The sequence below is a fragment of the Dendropsophus ebraccatus genome, chromosome 3, assembly GCF_027789765.1.
Source record: "Dendropsophus ebraccatus isolate aDenEbr1 chromosome 3, aDenEbr1.pat, whole genome shotgun sequence".
Lineage (NCBI taxonomy): Eukaryota > Metazoa > Chordata > Amphibia > Anura > Hylidae > Dendropsophus > Dendropsophus ebraccatus.
The window spans coordinates 183,743,148-183,766,731 of record NC_091456.1 but is presented as its reverse complement, the minus strand read 5'-3'; the positions used below and the strand labels follow the sequence as shown (position 1 = coordinate 183,766,731).

The 23,584-nt window shown below is 43.1% G+C and overlaps 1 protein-coding gene across 1 annotated transcript; it reads left to right on the top strand.

The window, feature by feature from the left end:
- The first annotated feature begins 1,364 nt into the window (after positions 1–1,364).
- LOC138787517 (uncharacterized) lies at positions 1,365–19,706 on the top strand. The gene is made up of 6 exons (XM_069964852.1): positions 1,365–1,638; positions 12,586–13,071; positions 16,394–16,504; positions 17,131–17,196; positions 18,584–18,674; positions 19,102–19,706. The coding sequence occupies exons 1-6, from the start codon at positions 1,584–1,586 to the stop codon at positions 19,304–19,306; spliced, it is 1,014 nt and encodes a 337-aa protein (XP_069820953.1). The 5' UTR covers positions 1,365–1,583; the 3' UTR covers positions 19,307–19,706.
- Positions 19,707–23,584: the final 3,878 nt, after the last annotated feature.

Here is a 23,584-nt window from a genome sequence, read left to right as displayed (position 1 = left end):
AAGTTATTTAAACAAATAGACCAGCACCAACCCGGGGATGCTGGTGCCGGCTTCATTAGAATTTTAGCTTTCTTGTGCTTTTGCGTCCCGGTGACAGGTTCCCTTTAAAGTGAATGTACCATCAGGCCCGGGCTGAAAGTGACTCTGTACCCACAATCTGACCCCCCACATAAAAAAAACACTTGGACCTTTGGATAGCTGCTTTTAATCCAAGATCTGTTCGGCAGGTGATGCAGTTATTGTCCTAAAAAACTACTTTTAATCTGGCAGCCCCGTGCCCAACGGACGTGGCCTAGATTGTGTATGCATTAGTCTGGCACACCCTCTCTGTCCCTCCTCCCCACCCTCCTCATCATTAGGAATGCTCCAGGCAGATTGTCTCCTATTCCCCACCTGTGTCAGCACGGCACATGGGCTGGATCGTTAAGGCACCTGTGCAATGTTCAGCATGGAGAAAATGTTCCAGTGGCATTCCTAATGATGAAGAGGGTAGGGAAGAGGGACGGAGGGGTGGTGCAATTTTAGGGCACAGATATTCTAAGCCATGCCCGTTGGGCACGGGGCTGCAAGTATAAAAGTAGTTTTTTAGGACAATAACTGCATCACCTGCCGAACAGACCCCAGGGCAGATCTTGGATTAAAAGCAGCTATGCGAAGGTACAAGTGGTTTGGGGGGTCAGATTGAGGGTACAGAGTCGCTTGAAGCACTGGAGGCGGGCGACGCAGTGGAAGCAAACCCCCGCCCCCTCTATGACGCGGCTTCATTAGAATCAGTGGAGCTGTATCATACAGGGGAAGGGCTTTCTCCCACTGGGGGTGGGTCACCCGCCTCCAGTGCTTCAGCCCGGCCCTGATGGCACATTCACTTTAAGGATTCTTTTCGGAGTTTGAGACAAGTAGTGATAACCGGCACATCAATGAACAGGAGGCATCACACGTCATACTGCAAGAACTCCGATTATGGGGCTGAAAAAATATTGCTTTCGATCTGACACTGAAGACCCACCCCACCCCCCACCCCACAGACTGATGCTCGGAGCGTTAAAACATGATCATTGCTGACATCTGCTCATTTCCCGATTTGCATAACCTTATGTCTTGCCCTTCTTGGTGTTGTAGTTTCAGTGTTCTATGTGTGACTGGTATCAGCAGCTCCGCTTATATCAGTGCACGTTTAGCATCAAGGTGTGGCATAGAGTCACCAGATCACTGACTACATGGCGCCTCTAGTTAGATCCCTATTAGCTTTAATGGATTCCTGTGTGGTCTGACTGATGATATGGAGGGAGAAGGGGACAGGAGCAGGGGGGGATGGATGGGAGGAGATCATGGATTCTGTCTCCCTGATTAACATTCTCCCCTCAGCCCCGGCTGCTGCCGCCTGACAAAAGAAAACTCCTTCTAAGTTTTTCTTTATAATACGGCGAGGCCTGATTTCCCGTCATTGTGCAGACCCCTTCCCTTACAGGAATGGTCACTCCACCCCAAAGCTGAAAAAGCCCAGACTCTCTGCAGCCCCGAGGATTATCACTTTATGCCAAACTCACAAAGACGGAGATAGAGTGTTACTCTTATTCCAGGAGATGATGGGGATTCCCAGTGTGTGGCTGCTGGTTTCTCTTTGTGTCCTGCCCAAGGGTGAGTCCCAATAATATTCTAAAATGAGAACAAATTGTAACAAGGTCATAATAGCAATACAACAATATAAAAGTATCATAGCAATAGTGATAATGATCATAGTGGTACTATATGTATATAAAATATTATATTATTGTAATTGTAAACCATTTTATATATATATATATATATATATAAATAATTATAGTAATTATGAATATAATGGTATTATATGTATATAATAAAGTACTGAAATATTATTATTGCAAACCATTATATTATTATGATAATTATATATATATATATATATATATATATATATATATATATATATATATGTATAAAAGTATTATAGCTATGTAATAATAGTAATAATTATAGTATTATATGTATGTTATAAAAATTGAAATATTATACTGTTGTGATTGTAAACCCATATATATATATATATATATATATATATATATATATTTTTTTTTTTTTCTTAATTTTATATATATATATATATATATATATATATATATATATATATAATTTATTTATACGGTGGTGTCTTGGATTACGAGCATAGTTCGTTCCAGGGCCGTGCTTGTAATCCAAATCCACTCGTATACCAAAGAAAATTTCTGAATTCTGAATAACATGACATAACACAAATGAAACAAACATTTATAAGCAGCTGAATGTGATATTATAAGTTACTGTACAGAATAGCAATCAGCATGTGGAGTATAATGTATAGTAACTGTATAACCCTGATAACACAGCAGCAGTTTGTAGATACAGGATGGAACTGCAGATCCTCATAATGCAGTAGTGTAGCACAACAGGCTAGAATAGAGAAGCAGGGCTCCTGTCAGAGGTCTGTGTGGTCACATGACAGCAATGGGGAAGGGGTGTGTTCAGCATGGGCCAATCAGGAAGTTAGAATTACAGAGCTGTGCAGGGGGACAGTAACAGAAACTTTTCTATACAGCAGTGTGTACAGCTGAGTATAGATGCAAGAACATTATAGAAGCAGTGAGTATAGCTGAGTGCGAGTGCAGGCACATTATAGCAGCAGTATGTATAGCTGAATGTAAGTGCAGGCACATTATAGCAACAGTGTATATAGCTGAGTGTAAGTGCAGGCACATTATAGCAGCAGTGTGAATAGCTGAGTGTAAGGGCAGGCACATTATAGCAGCAGTGTGTATAGCTGAGTGTGAGTGCAGGCACATTAAAGCAGCAGTATGTATAGCTGAGAATGAGTGCAGGCACATTATAGCAGGAAATGAGAGAATGGGAAACACAAGGGCTGTCAGAGACTACAGGGAGCAGGAAGGAATGGAAGGACAGATGAGGGCACATAAAAGGAGAGAGGGATTATAGCTGTAAAGAGATTACCTCCACAGTCCTGTCCCCTGATGCAAGCCTCAGCCTGAAGTGGATCTGCTATGATTTGGTGAGGGGGACTTCCTGGGTCAGAGTACAGTGCTGTAGACCATGCTATGCAGACAATGTCCCTCCCCAACTCCCCCTCCCACCCAGTACAGGGAGCTCTTAAACCAAAGCAATGCTCTTACACCAAGTTACAATTTCTTGCAAAACGCTCTCAATCCAAGTTACTTTTAAACCAAGGTAACGCTGCACTCGAAAACCCTTTTCTAGCAATGACTGCCTGAGGCCTTGAACTCATGGACATCACCAGATGCTGTGTTTCCTCCTTGTTAATGCTCTGCCAGGCCTTGTAGCAACTTTGTAATGCTGGGAGGGTTAATCACAGTGATTCAATCAGCAACTTGACCTCAGAATAACTCTGCATTACAAAGAAGCTACAATGTTGCAGATAAAGCCTGCCAGAGACTTGTTTACATCAGCTGTCTCAGAAGGGAGGGGGATGAGGGGGAGACAGAGAGAAAACCTAACTGTATGTTTGTGATACACATTTGATTTTAACTTTGCTTTGTGAGACAACCACTTTAAGGGGAGATTTATCAAACCTTTTACCAAGCAACAGGGGGGCAGTAGCCCAACTAATAAGAAGCCTATTCAGATTTTGGATTCCTGTATAAAATTAGTGCAGCCTGCTTTACCATTATATTCTATTACATTCACATCACAGGAAAGAGTACAGAAAAATGGCAGCTAATAATAATTTATCAGTCTATTGTCTATTGTAATAGAAGGTTATTGGGGTTTTCCAGCTTTGTATCAGTAAAGAATATATGTGATGGGAATTGGGGAATTCAAGCTTTGTACTGAAGTTTTAACTCATAAAGCTGGGTTATCATAAGATTTCAACTTCCAAGAACACAAAGCTCAATCATTGTATAATAAATAGTACAGCAAGTTTTTTTTTATATAGTTTTGATTTTAGTTCGGGTCTTCACTGTTATTAAAGGGGAACTCCAGTGAAAATCATTTTCTTTCAAATCAACTGGTTTCAGAAAGTTATACAGATTTGTTATTTACATCTATTTAAAAAATCTCCTGTCTTCCAGTACTTATCAGCTGCTGTATGTCCTGCAGGAAATGGTGTATTCTCTACAGTCTGACACAGTGCTCTCTGCTGCCACCTCTGTCCATGTCAGGAACTGTCCAGAGCAGGAGAGGTTTTCTATGGAAATTCCTGACATGGACAGAGGTGGCAGCAGAGAGCACTGTGTCAGACTGGAAAGAATACACCACTTCTTGCAGGACATACAGCAGCTGATAAGTATGAGAAGACTTAATATTTTTAAACAGAAGTAAATTACAAATCTATGTACCTTTCTGAAACCAGTTGATTTGAAATAAAAAGATTTTCGCTGGATAACCCCTTTAAGATAACTACTTGCTGTCAGTGAATGAGAACATTTTTTTTTCATAATTGCAATAGAAGTAGTATGGCGGCACTTTACCAGTGTATATAGGCTGCAATCTATGGGACATTCCAGTAGAAAAGCCAAGTGGTGCTCAAGCCGCAAATACACAGAACAGTCAATTATGTAGGAAGTAAAAAAAACAGCGGCACTCACCTGTGTATGCTTTTCATGGACTTCTTTATTTTTTTAAAACTTTATAACATAAAACATGCAGACATCAACAGACTAACACCAGCTTGGTGTACCTTGCACCCGGCTGGCATCTATCTGTTGTTGATCCTATGTTTTATGTAATACAGCATATACACAGGTGAGTGCCGCTGTCTTTCTACCGGCTACATGATTATCCAGGATGAGCACAAAATAGTTGATGTTGAGATATTATTAAACTTGCCTCTAAGTAATATGCAGCACTGGAAAAGCACAGATGGTAAGACTATTGTAGCCTATACGTATGGGTGACAGGTATAGGTTGGAGAATGTATAGCGTAGCGTGCATCTTAATGAAAAATGAACCATGGGAGAATTTGTCAGTATGTACAATAACAAAATTTATCAGCATTCTGGAGAAATGTGACTCACAAAGGAGATTATAGGAGATGATATCAGAAAGAAAACATGGCAGCTGACCAAACCACCGGAGCTACTCATATGAGGATAAGAAATCTGGGAATAAACAGCAGTTTGAGAGAAATAGTAATGTCAGGAAACCGAACCCTATCATGATAAATGTAGATAATTATCCAATAATTATATTACTTGAATGATAATATTTTATATAAATAGCAAAAAAAGTGTGAGGATCCTGCCTTCTATACACAAGATTATATTACTGCTCCTATGTACAAGAATATAACTACTATAATACTGCTCCTATGTACAAGAATATAACTACTATAATACTGCTCCTATATACAAGAATATAACTACTATAATACTGCTCCTATGTACAAGAATATAACTACTATAATACTGCTCCTATATACAAGAATATAACTACTATAATACTGCTCCTATATACAAGAATATAACTACTATATTACTGCCCCTATATACAAGAATATAACTACTATAATACTGCCCCTATATACAAGAATATAACTACTATAATACTGCCTCCTATATACAAGAATATAACTACTATAATACTGCTCCTATATACAAGAATATAACTACTATAATACTGCTCCTATATACAAGAATATAACTACTATAATACTGCTCCTATATACAAGAATATAACTACTATAATACTGCTCCTACATACAAGAATATAACTACTATAATACTGTCCCCTATATACAAGAATATAACTACTATAATACTGCTCCTATATACAAGAATATAACTACTATAATACTGCCCCCTGTATACAGGAATATAACTACTATAATACTGCTCCTATATACAAGAATATAACTACTATAATACTGCTCCCTATATACAGGAATATAACTACTATAATACTGCCCCTATATACAAGAATATAACTACTATAATACTGCTCCTATATACAAGAATATAACTACTATAATACTGCCCCCTATATACAGGAATATAACTACTATAATACTGCTCCTATATACAAGAATATAACTACTATAATATATTTTTGTATATAGGAGCAGTATTATAGTAGTTATATTCTTGTGTATAGGAGCAGTATTATAGTAGTTATACACGAACTGGAGAGAATGGAACGGCTGCACATCCCATCTATGGCTGATACTAATGCCGCCAGGCCTATATTAAAAATCAACACCAGAGTGTCTGTATATGAATTGATCAAACCATATTGCCCCGTGTACCACCGCGCAGGTCCTCTGGTCCACACGGGTCCCTACGCTAACTCCACACCGTGTCGGTCAGCGACCGCCAACCCCGCAAAGCGTGCACGTGCAGGGAAGGGAGGCCATGGAACGGCCCTGCAACCCCAATGTCACAGGACCAGACCCAAAAAGCCCCACCAAAACCCAGCCAGCACCACCGGCGGGGAAGGCTGCCCCCAAACGACACAAGTATGGATATGGTATTACACTTACCATTGCTGCTCTCACAGAATGGGGAAGACATAGGGTCCAGACATGTGAGCACAGACATATCCTGCTAATTTTGGTCATGTGGGTCTTATAAAGGAGTGCTAGCTGTTCAGAGAGGGAGAATTGCAAAACACGAACTGGAGAGAATGGAACGGCTGCACATCCCATCTATGGCTGATACTAATGCCGCCAGGCCTATATTAAAAATCAACACCAGAGTGTCTGTATATGTGCTGCTTGGGGGCGACCTTCTCCGCCGGCGGTGCTGGCCGGGTTCTGGTGTGGTGTTTTTGGGTCTGGTCCTGTGGCATGGGGGTCGCAGGGCCGTCCCATGGCCCCCGTTCCCTGGCTGTGCACGCCTGCGGGGTTGGTGGCCACTGACTGGCACGGTGTGGACTTAGTGTAGGGACCCATGTGTATCAGATACCGGCACGAGGTACATGGGGCAGTATGGCTTGATCAATTCATACACAAAATTCTGATGTGTTTTTTATTTAGCCAAGCGGCACTAGTATCAGCCATAGGTGTGAGGTGCAGCACTCTGTTTCTCCCCTGAACCGCATTTTGTTTCTCTCTTTTCTCCGTGTATTGCACTCCTCCTGGTGAGACCCACATGACCGCAATTAGCAGGAGACACCTGAGTGCACATGGTTTTAATCCCTCCTGTTTTTTCCCATTCTGTTTGCTGCAGCTATGGTGAGCGCAATACCTTATCCAGACTTGTGCTGCTTGGGGGCGACCTTCTCCGCCGGCGGTGCTGGCCGGGTTCTGGTGTGGTGTTTTTGGGTCTGGTCCTGTGGCATGGGGGTCGCAGGGCCGTCCCATGGCCCCCGTTCCCTGGCTGTGCACGCCTGCGGGGTTGGTGGCCACTGACTGGCACGGTGTGGACTTAGTGTAGGGACCCATGTGTATCAGATACCGGCACGAGGTACATGGGGCAGTATGGCTTGATCAATTCATACACAAAATTCTGATGTGTTTTTTATTTAGCCAAGCGGCACTAGTATCAGCCATAGGTGTGAGGTGCAGCACTCTGTTTCTTCCCTGAACCGCATTATAGTAGTTATATTCCTGTATATAGGGGGCAGTATTATAGTAGTTATATTCTTGTATATAGGAGCAGTATTATAGTAGTTATATTCTTGTATATAGGGGACAGTATTATAGTAGTTATATTCTTGTATGTAGGAGCAGTATTATAGTAGTTATATTCTTGTATATAGGAGCAGTATTATAGTAGTTATATTCTTGTATATAGGAGCAGTATTATAGTAGTTATATTCTTCTATATATGGGCGTATTATAGTAGTTATATTCTTGTATATAGGGGCAGTATTATAGTAGTTATATTCCTGTATATAGGGAGCAGTATTATAGTAGTTATATTCTTGTATATAGGGGCAGTAACTACTATAATACTGCTCCTATATACAAGAATATAACTACTATAATACTGCTCCCTATATACAGGAATATAACTACTATAATACTGCCCCTATATACAAGAATATAACTACTATAATACGCCCATATATAGAAGAATATAACTACTATAATACTGCTCCTATATACAAGAATATAACTACTATAACACTGCTCCTATATACAAGAATATAAATACTATAATACTGCCCCTATATACAGGAATATAACTACTATAATGTAAGTGTAATACCATATCCATACTTGTGTCGTTTGGGGGCAGCCTTCCCCGCCGGTGGTGCTGGCTGGGTTTTGGTGGGGCTTTTTGGGTCTGGTCCTGTGACATTGGGGTTGCGGGGCCATTCCATGGCCTCCCTTCCCTGCAGGGGCACGCTTTGCGGGGTTGGCGGTCGCTGACCGACACGGTGTGGAGTTAGCGTAGGGACCCGTGTGGACCAGAGGACCTGCGCGGTGGTACACGGGGCAATATGGCTTGATCAATTCATATACAGACACTCTGGTGTTGATTTTTAATATAGGCCTAGCGGCATTAGTATCAGCCATAGATGGGATGTGCAGCGGTTCCATTCTCTCCAGTTCGTGTTTTACAGTTCTCCCTCTCTGAACAGCTCGCACTCCTTTATAAGACCCACATGACCAAAATTAGCAGGATATGCCTGTGCTCACATGTCTGGACCCTATGTCTTCCCCATTCTGTGAGAGCAGCAATGGTAAGTGTAATACCATATCCATACTTGTGTCGTTTGGGGGCAGCCTTCCCCGCCGGTGGTGCTGGCTGGGTTTTGGTGGGGCTTTTTGGGTCTGGTCCTGTGACATTGGGGACATATAACTACTATAATACTGCTCCTATATACAAGAATATAACTACTATAATACTGCTCCTATATACAAGAATATAACTACTATAATACTGCTCCTATATACAAGAATATAACTACTATAATACTGCTCCCTATATACAGGAATATAACTACTATAATACTGCTCCTATATACAAGAATATAACTACTATAATACTGCTCCTATATACAGGAATATAACTACTATAATACTGCTCCTATATACAAGAATATAACTACTATAATACTGCTCCTATATACAAGAATATAACTACTATAATACTACTCCTGTATACAAGAATATAACTACTATAATACTGCTCCTATATACAAGAATATACTACTATAATACTGCCCCTATATACAAGAATATAACTACTATAATACTGCTCCTATATACAAGAATATAACTACTATAATACTGCTTCTATATACAAGAATATAACTACTATAATACTGCCCCCTATATACAGGAATATAACTACTATAATACTGCTCCTATATACAAGAATATAACTACTATAATACTGCTCCTATATACAGGTATATAACTACTATAATACTGCTCCCTATATACAGGAATATAACTACTATAATACTGCCCCCTATATACAGGAATATAACTACTATAATACTGCCCCTATATACAAGAACATTTAAATCTCTTATAATTGTTTGCCCTATAGAGAAGCATAGTTACACTCCAGCTCTGCCCTATAGAGAGTCCTGTACCAAATCCTCCTCTCTTCATGATATATATACAGTGGTGCCTTGGATTACGAGCATAATTCGTTCCGGGACCATGCTTGAAATCCAAATCCACTCTTACACCAAAGCTAATTTTCCCATAAGAAATCATAGAAATGCAGACAATTGGTTCCTCACCCCAAAATAATGATTTATTATTCTGAATAACATGTAAAACTAATAAAACAAACATTCAGAAACAGCAGAATATGTGATATTATAAGTTACTGTACAGGAATGGAGAGGATGGGAAACACAAGGACGGACAGAGACTGCAGGGAGCATAAAGGAATGAGCAGGGCAGATGTGGGCACATACATGCAGCGCTCTCTATCTGGAGAGAGATTACCTCTACAGTCCTGTCCCCTGATGTGAGCCCCAGCCTGAAGTGGATCTGCTATGATTTGGAAGGTGAGGGAGACTTCCATGGTCGGAGTACAGGGCTGTAGACCCCACTCCCTCTCTCATCCAGTACAGGGAGCTCTTAAACCAAAGCAATGCTCTTAAACCAAGTCACATCTTTAAAAAACTGTGCGCTCTTAAACCAAAACGCTCTTAAACTAAGTTACTCTTAAACCAAGGTACCACTGTACCACTGTACATATATATATATATATATATATATATATATATATATATATACTGTAGTAGGAGAAATTCTACAGGATGAATAATGTAGATGATCTGTATGTAAATGTCTGTAGAGCTGGTGTCCCGGTGTCTAGGAGAAGCTTCTCTGTCCGCGCTCAGTGGCTCAGAAATAATCACTAGGTGACTTCTCTTCATCTTCAGCTTCTCTGGGTGCAGCCTCCTCAGCCAAGAGTCTAAGAATGTGTTTTTTGTGTCCTCTTTCTTTGTGTTCAACATTTATTTATAAAATACAATGAGTTTCTTTGCTATTTATTAGACTAGTATTATCTGGCTAGTTACTGTCATAGAAAAGTAGAGAAGTAATTACATGATACTTTACTAATCACTTAACTAAACTGCTAAACTGGCTGTATCAACAACATATGGCTAGTCTGGATTATGTCTGGAAGCTGCAAAATTTCCCTTTTCCAACCTACCCCAAAATTAATTGTGTGAAATGTATTATCTGGCAAGGCTTTAATATCCAAACCTAGAGTAGTAATTACATCCTATTTACAAGGCCTTTTAATAATCACTTACATACACCAGTGCTAAACTGGCTGTGTCAACAACCTACGGCCTGAGTGTTAAGTTGTTACTGCCACCTAGTGGTGACAAAATATATGACTACATCATTAGGTATTCAATATGTAACTGTGTCGGGGGGGAGGACTTGAGCAGCCCTGCAGTTCCTGACACAGCCAATGGTGGATAGCTTAGGCCACTCTTCATAGTGTCTCCTCTCTGCTCATGGTTTCATATCGAGGCCCCTTCCTTCTACAACATCTTTGTACTCTAATAAAGCACAATAATAATGATGTAGTCAGGGATGTAGTAATAAGTGGGGTACGCTACACAGACGACAGAGCAGAAGATAGAACTGGAATACAATGATGTGATTTGCATACGCAGCCAATGTCTCTTCATTATGATGGGAGTCTCTAGGAAGGAGCAGGTATTTCCTGTCTGGCTTCTTAATGTTACTGTTTCTTCCCATCCTATGAAGTAGGAGACAATGGCGATCCCCTTGGGCCCGTAACTACCTTTATCTTTAGCGGCCAGTGTTTATAATTCTTAGCGGTGTATACATAGCTCACAATGTCCGCTGACCATGTGACTACACAGTGGTGAATATTTCTGAAAATACAAGACGGAAAAATAATAATTCCTAGACAGTCAGGGAAAACACTGACCACATGCTAATAGCTAGGATTTATTATTATTATTATTATTATTATTATTATCATTATCATCATCATCACTTATTATTTATTATTATCATTATTAATTTTTAGTATTAATATTAAAGGGGTAGTGCAGCGTTTAACATTTATTCACTAAATAACACACATTGCAAAGTTATACAACTTTGTAATGTGTGTTATTTAAAGGGAACCTGTCACCCCCCGTGCCGGGGCAGAGCCCGGCCGCCCCCCGCTAGAGACCCTTATACTTACACCATGCACAAAGTCCCGCTCCTGGACTCGCTCCCGTGCCGAGATATCACCGTCGGAAGCCCAGCGTGCGCTCATCAGAGCCGTCATTCTCTATGAGCGTCAGACTAACCTCTGATGCTGGCGCGACGGTCTTCCAACGGTGATATCTCGGCAACGGGAGCCGGTCCAGGAGCGGGACTTTGTGCACGGGGTAAGTATAAGGGTCTCAAGTTATGCTCAGCCAATCACGGCCGAGCCACTGATGACGCGGCAGAGTGTGGCCAACATGTGGGACGGCTGGAGTGGTCCGGCCGGCCTCACGAAGATGACGTTGTCGACCCACTACCCCTTTAATTTTATTATTTTTATTATTATTTTATTGATGATAATAATAAAATAATAAATAATAATAATAAAAATTATAATAATGATAGTAATAATGAATGATAATGATAAAGATAATAATGATGATGATATTATTAATATCATTATTATTATCATTATTATTATTTATTATTCCATATCTATTATGTTAAAGAACATTTCTACTTAAAGGGGTACTCCAGAAAAGAAAAAAAAATGTTTAATTCAAGTGTCAGAAAGTTATACAGATATGTAAATTAGTTCTACTTTTTAAAAAAATCCAGTACTTATCAGCTGCTGTATACCCTGCAGGAAGTGGTGTATTCTTTCCAATCTGACATAGTGCTCTCTGCTGCCTCCTCTGTCCATGTCAGGAACTGTCCACAGTAGTAGCAAATCCCCATAGAAAACCTCTCCTGCTCTGGACAGTTCCTGACATGGACAGAGGTGGCAACAGAGAGCAGTGTGTCACACTGGAGAGAATACACCCCTTCCTGCAAGACATACGGCAGCTGATAAGTACTGGATGGCTTGAGTCCAAGCATGATCATGATAACTAGCATTAAAATGTGGTATTGTCTAACAACAGTATATATATAGTTATGTATTTTTTTGTCATCCACAGTCACCCAGGGTGAGAAGTTCATGATCAGAAACCTCCATCTGGATAAGTGCATCCATGCTGCTGAAGACACCGGCAGAGTCTCACTGGCCAAGTGTAAGGTTACCTCGGATTACCAGCACTGGGCCTGGGACCTGGGCACCAACTCCATCATCAACGTCCACAGTAACAAGTGCTTAACGGTGACCAAATCTCACAACCTTCACACCCTGAAGATAGAACCTTGTGAAGGAACCAGGAACCAGGCCTGGACGTGTGACCAGAGAGGTCACCTCAGGCTCTACGGCCACGACTTACATCTGACCGCCAAGCAAGGGACCAAGAAAGTCTTCATGTCCAGCGGAATGGATAAATTCAGCAAATGGAAAACGCTGCAGGATTCATCGGTTTGTGCAGAGAGTCATTCACCAAGGACGTTCAATCCAACATCTCCCCCAGGGCCAAGTACCCAGCCATATCCAGAAGAAGTGACAACTGGCTCCTATGAAGGTTAGAGGAACAATGCATTGTGGGGCCACTCAATGGCCACGACCACACAACGGCTTTTTTCTGGCCATTTAGTGGACTTTTTTTTTTTTTGCAGCCATCATTTCTTGACCAAATAGATGTTATTTGGTCTTTATTTTGAAATGAAGGACGTTATTTGGCCGTGAAATAACGGGTGTCAAAAACGGCTGCCAAACGGCCAAAAAAGGACGTTGTGTGGTTGTGGCAAATTACATAATATTCATCATTTGACATCCTCAGTGTTTTTAGGGCTGTGCAAATCAGTGAGATTAACCGAACCGGGATCTAATGAATAGGCACTTGATTCATTCAGTCTTGTAAAAGTTGTTACAAGCTCAGACTCCTTGGTGACTCTCTAAGGCAGGGGTCCCCAAACTACGGCCTGCGGGCCACATGCGGCCCCCTGAGGCCGTTCATCCCGCCCCCGCCTATGCACAGCAGCCTTGCTAAGAGACAGCAAGGAGAAAGCTCCTCTCCCCCGGACATGTCACTGCAGCCTGGCACCATCCCCCGCCCCTCACAGCATCTCCAAGCCAACAAATACCCCAACCCCGCCCCCCTCCCGATGGAGACAGATGAGGAGAATGATCCTTCTTTCAGAGACAGTGTCATCCTCCACTGCTACTGCTGTGTGGGTAAGTACATGTATACAGGGCCGATTCAAGGGTTTCTGCCGCCTGAGGCAAACCTCAGGCGGCCGCCCCGAGTGATAGCCGGCATCCCCCCCGGATACTTAACAAAAATGACAGCAGGGGGGACATAATGCCGCCCCCTGCCGGACCGCAAATTCTGCCGCCTGAGGCGGAAGGCTCATTCCGCCTCATGGCAGAAGCGGGCCTGCATGTATACAGTATGTATGTATGTATGTATGGATGGATGGATAGATGTGTGTGTGTGTGTTAGTGGAATTTGTGTGTTAATGGAATGTGTGTGTGTTGGTGCTCATGTGTGGCTGAGGTAGAACTACAACTTCCAGCATGATTCTGTATGGCTGTGATAGAACTACAACTCCCAGCATGATCCTGTGTGGCTGTGGTAGAACTACAACTCCTAGCATGATCCTGTGTGGCTATGGTAATACTACAGCTCCCAGCATCATCCTGTGTGGCTATGGTAATACTACAACTCCTAGCATGATTCTGTGTGGCTGTGGTAGAACTACAACTCCCAGCATGATCCTGTGTGGCTATGGTAATACTACAGCTCCCAGCATCATCCTGTGTGGCTATAGTAATACAACAACTCCTAGCATGATTCTGTGTGGCTTTGGTAGAACTACAGCTCCCAGCATGATCCTGTGTGGCTATGGTAATACTACAGCTCCCAGCATGCTCAGTCATCCTAAGCCGCCCCCCAATGCTCCTCCCCCGGACCAGAGACAGATGAGCAGTATGATCCTCCACTCCACCTCCTCCTCATGGGCAGAGACAGTGTCGTTCTCCAGCAGCAGCAGCTCCCCGAGGACCAGATATAGCAGCAGCATATAGTCCGGCCCTCCACCGCTCTGAGGGACAGTGAACTGTTCCGCTGTGTAAACAGTTTGGGGACCCCTGCTCTAAGGTAAGGAGAACAACTGTTACAAGACTAAATAAATCGATGGCAGATTCATTAACTCAAAGGAGGAGACCGGCTGTTGCAACATAACAAGTAATCATTGCTTACCTCTCCCTGTGCCTGCGTGGTCGACCCTGAGACACCCCCCCCCCCCCGGAAGGCATTTTTGACTCCTCCTACTTCCTGTACTAGCTGATGGACAGCCCGCTAAGCCAATCAGTGACTGCATCGGAGTCCTTCCCAAGTCACTGACTGGCTGAGTGGGCTGTCCTTCGGCATCAGATTCCCGCCGAACGCTCGGCACCAGATTCCCGCTGTCTGCCCGCTCTGTGGAGAGGGTGGATACAGCGGGAGGAGCGCCTGGAAAACTGGGATACAGCCTATGGCTATGGCTGTATCCCAGTTTTCCAGGCGGTCCTCCCGCTGTATCCACCCTCTCCACGGAGCGGACAGACAGCGGGAATCATTGCCGAGAGTTCGGGTTCGTACGATCCCTAACCCCGGCAGGTTCGGACCATCCCTACTTTTGAGCTTTTGATATGTTGCTGCCCATGGTGAGACCAAGGCCTTGTTCACACGTCAGTATGTTTTCCTGAATAAAAATCTAGATCCTCTATTTTTCATCCGCAATCATCCGTTTTGCATCCGTATTGTGTTCCGTATTTTTATCCGTTTTTTGCGGATCTGCAAAAAAAGTTGTAGTGAAGAAAAAAGAGGGGATGGCAAAAATGATGTCAGACGCTGTGCCAACCCCCCCAAAAAGGTCACCTGGTCATCTGGGGGTCATTCTAAAGTCATTTCTATCAGGCAGAATATTTCTGGCAGAAGGAGCTTGGTGATGTCACAAAAAAACTGATCTGTGATACGGATGGTTTTGCGGATTGCAATGTACTCTCCGCAAATTTTGTGCTCTCCATAGACTTCTATTGGGGTGTCCGTTCCGTAATTACAGACCGTATTACGTGTCCGTTTTTTTTTTTTTGTCACGGATTGCGGATCAGCAAAAAAAAAAACTGGATGTATGAATAGCACCATTGAAAATAATGGGTTGTAATGGATTCTGTTTCTTCTGGTCCGGGAAAACAGATGAAAAATACTGATGTGTGAATTAGGCCTTACAATTCCTTCCCCCAGTTCTGGGCTGCTACTTTCTGTTGAAGACACAAACAACTGTGTTTGAGCTGTTCATTCTGCCCCCCCCCCCCCCCCCCCCCCCCCCCCCCCCCCCCCTTTTAAGACGGCTGATGTAAACAAGTCCCTGTCAGGCTTTATCTGCAACTTTGTGCCAACTTTGTAATGCTGGAAGAATTATTCAGAGGTCAAGTTGGTGATGAACTCACTGTGATTAATCCTCCTGGCATTACAAAGAAGCTACAATGTTGCAGATACAGCCTGCCATGGACTTGTTTACATCAGCTGTCTCAGCAAAGAAAGGGAGAAGGTGGAGACGGAGAGAAAAGCTCACACAGATTTATTTGTCTTTAGCAGAAAGAAGCAGCTGAGAACTGGGGGAAGGAGACTGAATAGATAATAACAAGCATGGAAAGAATTGTTTTTCTTATAATGGGCAGCAATATATCCAAGTTATGTTTTGCATGCCCATAGTATACTCCACAGCTGCATTGATAATTCTGCAGGTTGTAGAGCTAAAATTTGTTTACCGCTTGTTCAGTGTCTGCACATTATCTGATGTAGGGAAATGTACAGTTACCTTTTTGTGCTTTTTTTTTTTTTTTTTTTTTTTTTAAAGCAAAATTCATAAACATCGCTGATGGAACGAAAACCTCTCCCCATATGCTGGACATGAGTGAGAGCGTCACCGCAACGCCAGCGCCTGGACATACTTATACCACAGACAGTGGTGAGTCTAATAGGCTAGCATGTTTACTTCAAAGGAGTGCTCTAGCAAAATGTATTTTCTTTCCAATCAACTGGTTTCAGAAAGTTATATAGATTTGTAAATAACTTCTATTTAAAAGGAAAAATATCCAGTCTTCCAGTACTTATCAGCTGCTGTATGTCCTGCAGGAAGTGGTAAATTATTTCCAGTCTGATACAGTGTTCTCTGCTGCCACCTCTGTCCATGTCAGGAACTGTCCAGAGCAGTAGCAAATCCCCATAGAAAACCTCTCCTGCTCTGGACAGTTCCTGACATGGACAGAGGTGGCAGCAGAGAGCACTGTGTCAGACTGAAGAGAATCCACCACTTCCTGCAGGACATACAGAAGCTGATAAGTACTGGAAGACTGGAGATTTTTAAAAAGAAGTAAATTACAAATCTATATAACGTTCTGAATCCAGTTGATTTTTTTTTTTTGCTGGAGTACCCCTTTAACAATAGCAGACTATATAGCTCAGCATGCTGTGCCATAGAAAATACATGACACCATGGCAGAGACCAGAGAGGCCTCATTAAAGTCGAGCTGGATCTGCTAGTCATTGTTCTGTTGGAGTCACATTTGGTTCTCTCCATTAATACGTTTATAGGTGGTGAGCAGTTTGCGAGCTCCTGGGACAGACTGACTGAAAGGATCTATGTCCTGGAAGAAGATGGTAAGTATTGTCATACATTACCCCCAAATCCTTTCACTATAAAAAGGGGTGCTGCAGGAATTAAAGGGGTTCTCTGGCAAAAAAAAAATATTTAAATGGTATCAGAAAGTTATACAGATTTATTAATTACTTCTATTTAAAAATCTCAAGTCTTCCAGTACTTATCAGCTGCTGTATGCCCTGCAGGAAGTGGTGTATTCTCTCCAGGCTCTCTGCTGCCATCTCTGTCCATGTCAGGAACTGTCCAGAGTAGTAGCAAATCCCCATAGAAAACCTCTTCTGCGGTGGCGGTTAATACAGTTATATACCTTAGTCATATAAATTTATTAAAGAAAGTGTATACTTTTTTTCTATACATCGAGTAGAAGTAAAGGGGGACATGGCCCCCTCTGCTGCCAACAATGGCTGTGTCGGGAACTGCAGGGCTGCTCAACTCCTGGTCCTGGCACAAGCACATATCCGCTGGCAATACTGAGCCTCCCTAAAACCTATATAATGCATGTTAGCATTAGAATAGACATTACTCTTGGGTAAGCTGTCTGTGTCAATAGCGCTGAAGTTGTGGCAGCCTGTAGCAGAGGGAGCAGGGATTACTCTACTACATTGTGCCATAGCTGTAGCTCTCCTTTCACAACTTCTGCATTAGAATAGACAACGGGGGAGGCTCAATCTTGCTAACACTGCAAACAGAAGCAATAGCAATATGTAACTGTGCCAGGACTAGAGCTTCAGCAGCCCTGCAGTTCTCCACACAGCCATTAGTGGCGGCAGAGGGGCCATGTAAAAAAATAAGTATAGGTTTTCTTTAATAAAGTTATATCACTAGAGTCCACTAAAGGTGTCTACAAAATTTCTTCATGTACCTCTATAGTTCTGGGTAGGGAAGCAGAAAGGTTGGAGCTCTGATCCCAATATTGATCTATTATTAAAGGGGTAATTCACCCAAAAATAGTTTTTTTTTCTCAAATCAACTTGTGCCAGAAAGTGCCAGAGATTTGTAATTTACTTCTATTAAAAATATCTTGTCTTCCAGTACTTATCAGCTGCTGTATGTCCTGCAGGAAGTGTTGTATTCTTTCCAGTGTGACACAGTGCTCTCTGCTGCCACCTCTGTCCATGTCAGTAACTATCCAGAGCAGCGGAAAATCCCCATAGAAAACCTCTCCTGCTCTGCAGACTGGAAAAAATACACCTCTTTCTGCAGGACATACAGCAGCTGATAAGTACTGGAAGACGAGATTTTTTTTAAATAGAAGAAAATTACAAATCTCTTGCACTTTCTGGCACCAGTTTATTTGAAAGAATTTTGCCCCTTTAAATAAATTCACACCGAATTTTGGAGCCTTATTAAACCTAAATGTATTTAATATTACTCCTCTTCCTGTAGGCAGTGGATGGAGAACGGCCATGCTGGTCCTAAGCCCCTTCACGTTCATACTGGGGGTGGTCATCCTAGTATTGAATGTTCGTGTCAACAAGTAAGTCAAAGTCAAACGATGCAAGAGTCTTATACATGTATTAGGGGGGATTTATCAAATTAGCGTAGAGTAGAGCTGTCCCAGTTGCCCCTAGCAACCAATCAGATTCCACCTTTTATTTTCCAAGGAATCTGTGAAGAATGAAAAGTGGAATCTGATTGGTTGCTAGGGGCAACGGAGCCCGCTCTACTTAACACCTCATTGGGGGAGATTTATCAAACATGGTGTAAAGTGAAACTGGCTCAGTTGCCCCTAGCAACCAATCAGATTCCACCTTTCATTCCTCACAGACTCCTTGGAAAATGAAAGGTGGAATCTGATTGGTTGCTAGGGGCAACTGAGCCAGTTTAACTTTACACCATGTTTGATAAATCTCCCCCATTGTGTCTACACGTGGCCGTGCTCTTAATATTATTTTGCCTTACAGGAAGCGGAAACTTCTATCAGCATTGCCAAACAACGTCAAGCCTCATCATAAGTTAGGTTCCTCCTATGAGCAATCCCCTTTAACAGGCAAGGCTGACCAGTCTGACTATCCGGGTCCAGATTCCAACACCCCGACCCTGAGACACGGAGAGATCCTGATCGAGTGGAAGGATGGTACGGTCACTCCTCTGTACGACCATCCGTAAAAGATCCATGGGAAACCTCGCTTTATATTGTGTATCTTGTATCATTACTTGTGTTGAGTGAACACTGGGTTGTATAGGCTGTATGTAAGTTTTCCTAAAGCGGCATCCAATTCTCCACACCGCATATGGCGAGCGTTTGGGTTCGGAGAATGTTGCTAAACCCGAACAGTTTGGCAAGTTCGCTCAACACTAATCATTACCAAACCATCACAGACAGGATTAAATTTACCATAGGCCCCGGGCTGTTCACCAGGCCTGGCCCCCTCCTATCCCACTGTAACTATGGCAACACTAGCGTGGTGTTCATAGTATAGGATAGATAATGTCATGATGCCCTGATTTGTGCAAAATTGCGGTAAAAAAGCAGCAATTTTTTTTTTGCAAATCATGTCAGAACTGTAGTCAGCTCAGGGCCCCGGTCTACCGCCCAAAACAGACCTATTATAATCCGCTACTGATCACCGACTCCTCAGCCGTGACCATGCAGATTGTAGTTGTAGAGCAGCAACCATCTATGTGACTTTTCAAGGACTGCGTGCCCATTGCCCTTCTTCCTATCCACTATCATACAGTACAGTCTTGTCTCACCTAGTCCTTTTAATGATTCTAGGAGCATTAGGGTCCTATTCCACGGAGTCGATAATCTGCCGATTATCGTTCTCTGGAATAGATACAAAGATCAGCAGATGATCGTGTCATCGGCTGATAGTTTATTTAAGTTCAAACCTAAAATCATCAGGCACCGACCGCGCATCGCTGCATGGAATAGCGATGCATGGCGGGCGACCGACTATTTTACAAACACCATACTTCCATACACCTGTCCATGCTGCAGGTCTTCTCCAGCTCTCCTTCTTCCTCCCAGTCCGGCGTGCAGCAGCAGCTTCGGAGCGGCCTGTCTTAGCTGACAGACCACTCAGCCAATCACTGGCCAGGACCATTGCGGCCAGTAATTGGCTGAGCGGTCTGTCAGCTCAGACAGGCCGCACCAAAGCTGCAGCTGCGCGTGGGACCGGGAGGAAGAAGGAGAGCAGGAGAAGACCTGCAGCATGGACAGGTAATGTATGGTGTTTAAACAAGGGCTGCAAGGACATCGGTAAAGATGTCCCTGCAGCCCTCGCTAAATGATTATCGGGCCGTGTAATAGGCCCAGTAAACGAGAGCTGATCTAGCAGAGCGGCGCTGGTTTACATTATTGATCGGGCCCCCATCGGCCCGTGGAATAGTACCCTTAGAACCCTAACATTCTCACCATTTTATGACCACCCACCTCGAATACTTGAAGTAACAACAATCTGTCTCTTCTTCATGAGTTGTATGGCCTTAAGATTTCTGTCTTTCTGACTAATATGTGATGTATACCGCTAAGTAGTACTTGGAGGGAACATCTTGGCCTCTTCGAGATCTCTTCACAACCATCAGATTTGTCATTTCCAAATATATGACCATCATCAGATCTTCAGTCATTGGAGTAACAACAATCTATGTTTCCATTAGACTTTTCGAGGGTCGTATGACCATTAGATTTCTGTATTCCCACGTAATAAATAAACCTGTCTTCAGTTTTTGGGAGTAACAACAATGTATGTCTCTTTTTATTCTTCTATGGGTTGCATCACCAGTACATTTATGACATTTCGACCAATATGTGGCCAGTCTATTGTAACGCAGCACCATTCTGTCCGGTGTTTTCTTCCACCTTCTGCTGCAGTGACCCTTCTGGCCACTATGGTGCACAGGCGGTCAGCTGTAATGGATTTATAGAGTCAGCTTGTCTCCACCTGCTACTGCCATCTGCCAATCCAGAGCCACCTGCACCTATTTAAAAGAGCTCGGTCTGCTCCTTTCTGCCTGAGCATTGTTGGATTTTTGCATTGCAAGCAAAGGTGTCTGTGTTCTGGTTCTGCCGACTCTCTGTGAATTCTGAATTGTGCCTGTTCTTCAGATTACGCCTTTTGCCTGATCCATCTGTACCATGTACCTCTCCTGTTATCGAGTCGGATTATCTGACCTGCCTCTGAAGCCGTGTTCCCTGATCCTTTGCCTATCTGACTACGATCCCTGGTACTCCGCTAACTCTCCTGCTAATTGTCCGGCTTGCTGACTACATATACTCAGCCTGTTCCCTGGTGGCTGGCACCAACTCTGTCTCGTTCTTGGGGACCAGCTGCTGCTCACACTGGGGCCGCACTTGTGGAGAGACCTGGTGCCCTCTAGCTGCCGGAGTCCAGCATCTGCATCCTGGTGGCACTTGGCACCTGGTGGTATTTGCTCTGTGTGAACATACCCTTAGTCTCCGCTCCCTGGTGTGGTCCAAAGCCAAACCAACTGAGTAGCACAGTAAGTTCACACTCGCTGCCTGTTATTTCTATTCTCTTTGCTAGATGGAATTTATCCCTTTAGTAGACCTTCCAAAGGTTAATTGACCATTAAAGATAACAGGATCTAATAATAATTTTAACAGCGTTTAGTCTGACACAGTGCTCTCTGCTGCCACCTTTGTCCATTTCAGGAACTGTCCAGAGCAGGAGAGGTTTTCTATGGGGATTTGCTGCTGCTCTGGACAGTTCATTAACATGGACAGAGGTGGCAACAGAGAGCACTGTGTCAGACTGGAGAGAATACACCACTTCGTGCAGGACATACAGCAGCTGATAAGTACCAGACACCAGTTTTTGCCAGCATATCTCTATATGATAATGCTCGATGTCAAATAGAAAAATAAGCCTGGGCATCTTAATTATAATCTGAATTTTGAGGATTATTTTCCCAGAATTTACAGGAATGAGGTGTTCCCCTGATAACAGATGGAGCGCTGCCATTTTAATGTGATATCTGAAAAGAGTGAAGGCCAATATGTCCACAGGATGAGACATGAAGAGAAGTAGCTGCCTGCTCACATTCCCTCTCCCTGGAAGAATATAATGGGGGTTTTCAGGACGTAAGACGCTTAGTATATAATAAAATAGTAAGTAATATACAATGTAATTTACTGATGAAATCTGCAAGTAGTGTCTGCAATAGGCAGCCGGTGGCCATATGAGACCAATATAATCACATGACTTCCAACAATAGACATGGGGTATCAACTTTTATCAACAGGGTAGGCTGTAACCATCTCCCACAACAATTCCTAGACCACTTGTACAGCAGGGACGATATTGTGGCTTCCAGCCACCAGGGGGAGCTCACCACAGCACACTCATACAGCACAGCAGGGACAGTGTACAGTATGGCAACTTCCAGCCACAGGGGAAACTCACCACAGCACACTCGTACAACACAGCAGGAACAGCGCACTGTATGGCAGCTTCCAGCCACAGGGGGGAGCTCACCACAGCATACTCATACAGCACAGCAGGGACAGCGCATGGTATGGCAGCTTCCGGCCACAGGGGGGAGTTCACCACAGCACACTTGTACAGCACAGCAGGAACATTGCGTTCGGTATGGCAGCTTCCAGCCACCAGGAGGCACTCACCACAGCAGACTTGTACAGCACAGCAGGGACAGCGCACATCATGGCAACAGGTGACGGGATAACAGCAGACTGTGAGTAGCTTTCTGGAAATAGGGGACTACAGGGATAGCGGCAGGCGATGGGCCTCTTGATGTCTTGCCTCCACATTTACAAGTGAAGGTCGCGGAAGGAAAGATCGGGGTTAGCGGCAGGTGACGGTCTTTATGTCCGGTATGCAGCTGGACGGTGAAGGTAGGGGAGCGGGAACGGCGGAAGGCTAAAAAGAATCCCAGCTGTATGCCACGGTGTTCTGTTCGGCCGGCATTTTCAGGGAAACAGGGTATTACAATTCAGCTCTATTCACTTCAATGGAACTAAGCTGCAAAACCCTGAGCAGCATGTGCAGGAGAGTTGCAAAGAATTAGAATAACATGAGTACTATCATCCAGAGAGCACACCATGCCTGTCCACAGCTTGTGTCCATGTCTGCAGCCCGCCACCATTGAGCAGTACTGCACAGTTTATGGACAGGTGTGGTCCTGGTCCTGGAGGCAGCAGCCATAGTTTTATAATCCAGTACAAACTCATAAAAAAACTCTTTTACTACACAGCCGGAAATATTATTCATTTTTTAAAGTCTATATAACATAAAAAATACTGTACATGAAGTAAATATTCTCACTATACATGTTACTGCCATACTCACAGGAGGAATCTTCACTACATGAATTACAGGTGATGTTTTTGATATTTCTTTAAACCTGATACGTTCAAGGAAATTAAGAAACTTTTCCTATAACCAGTACAGTGGTCACATA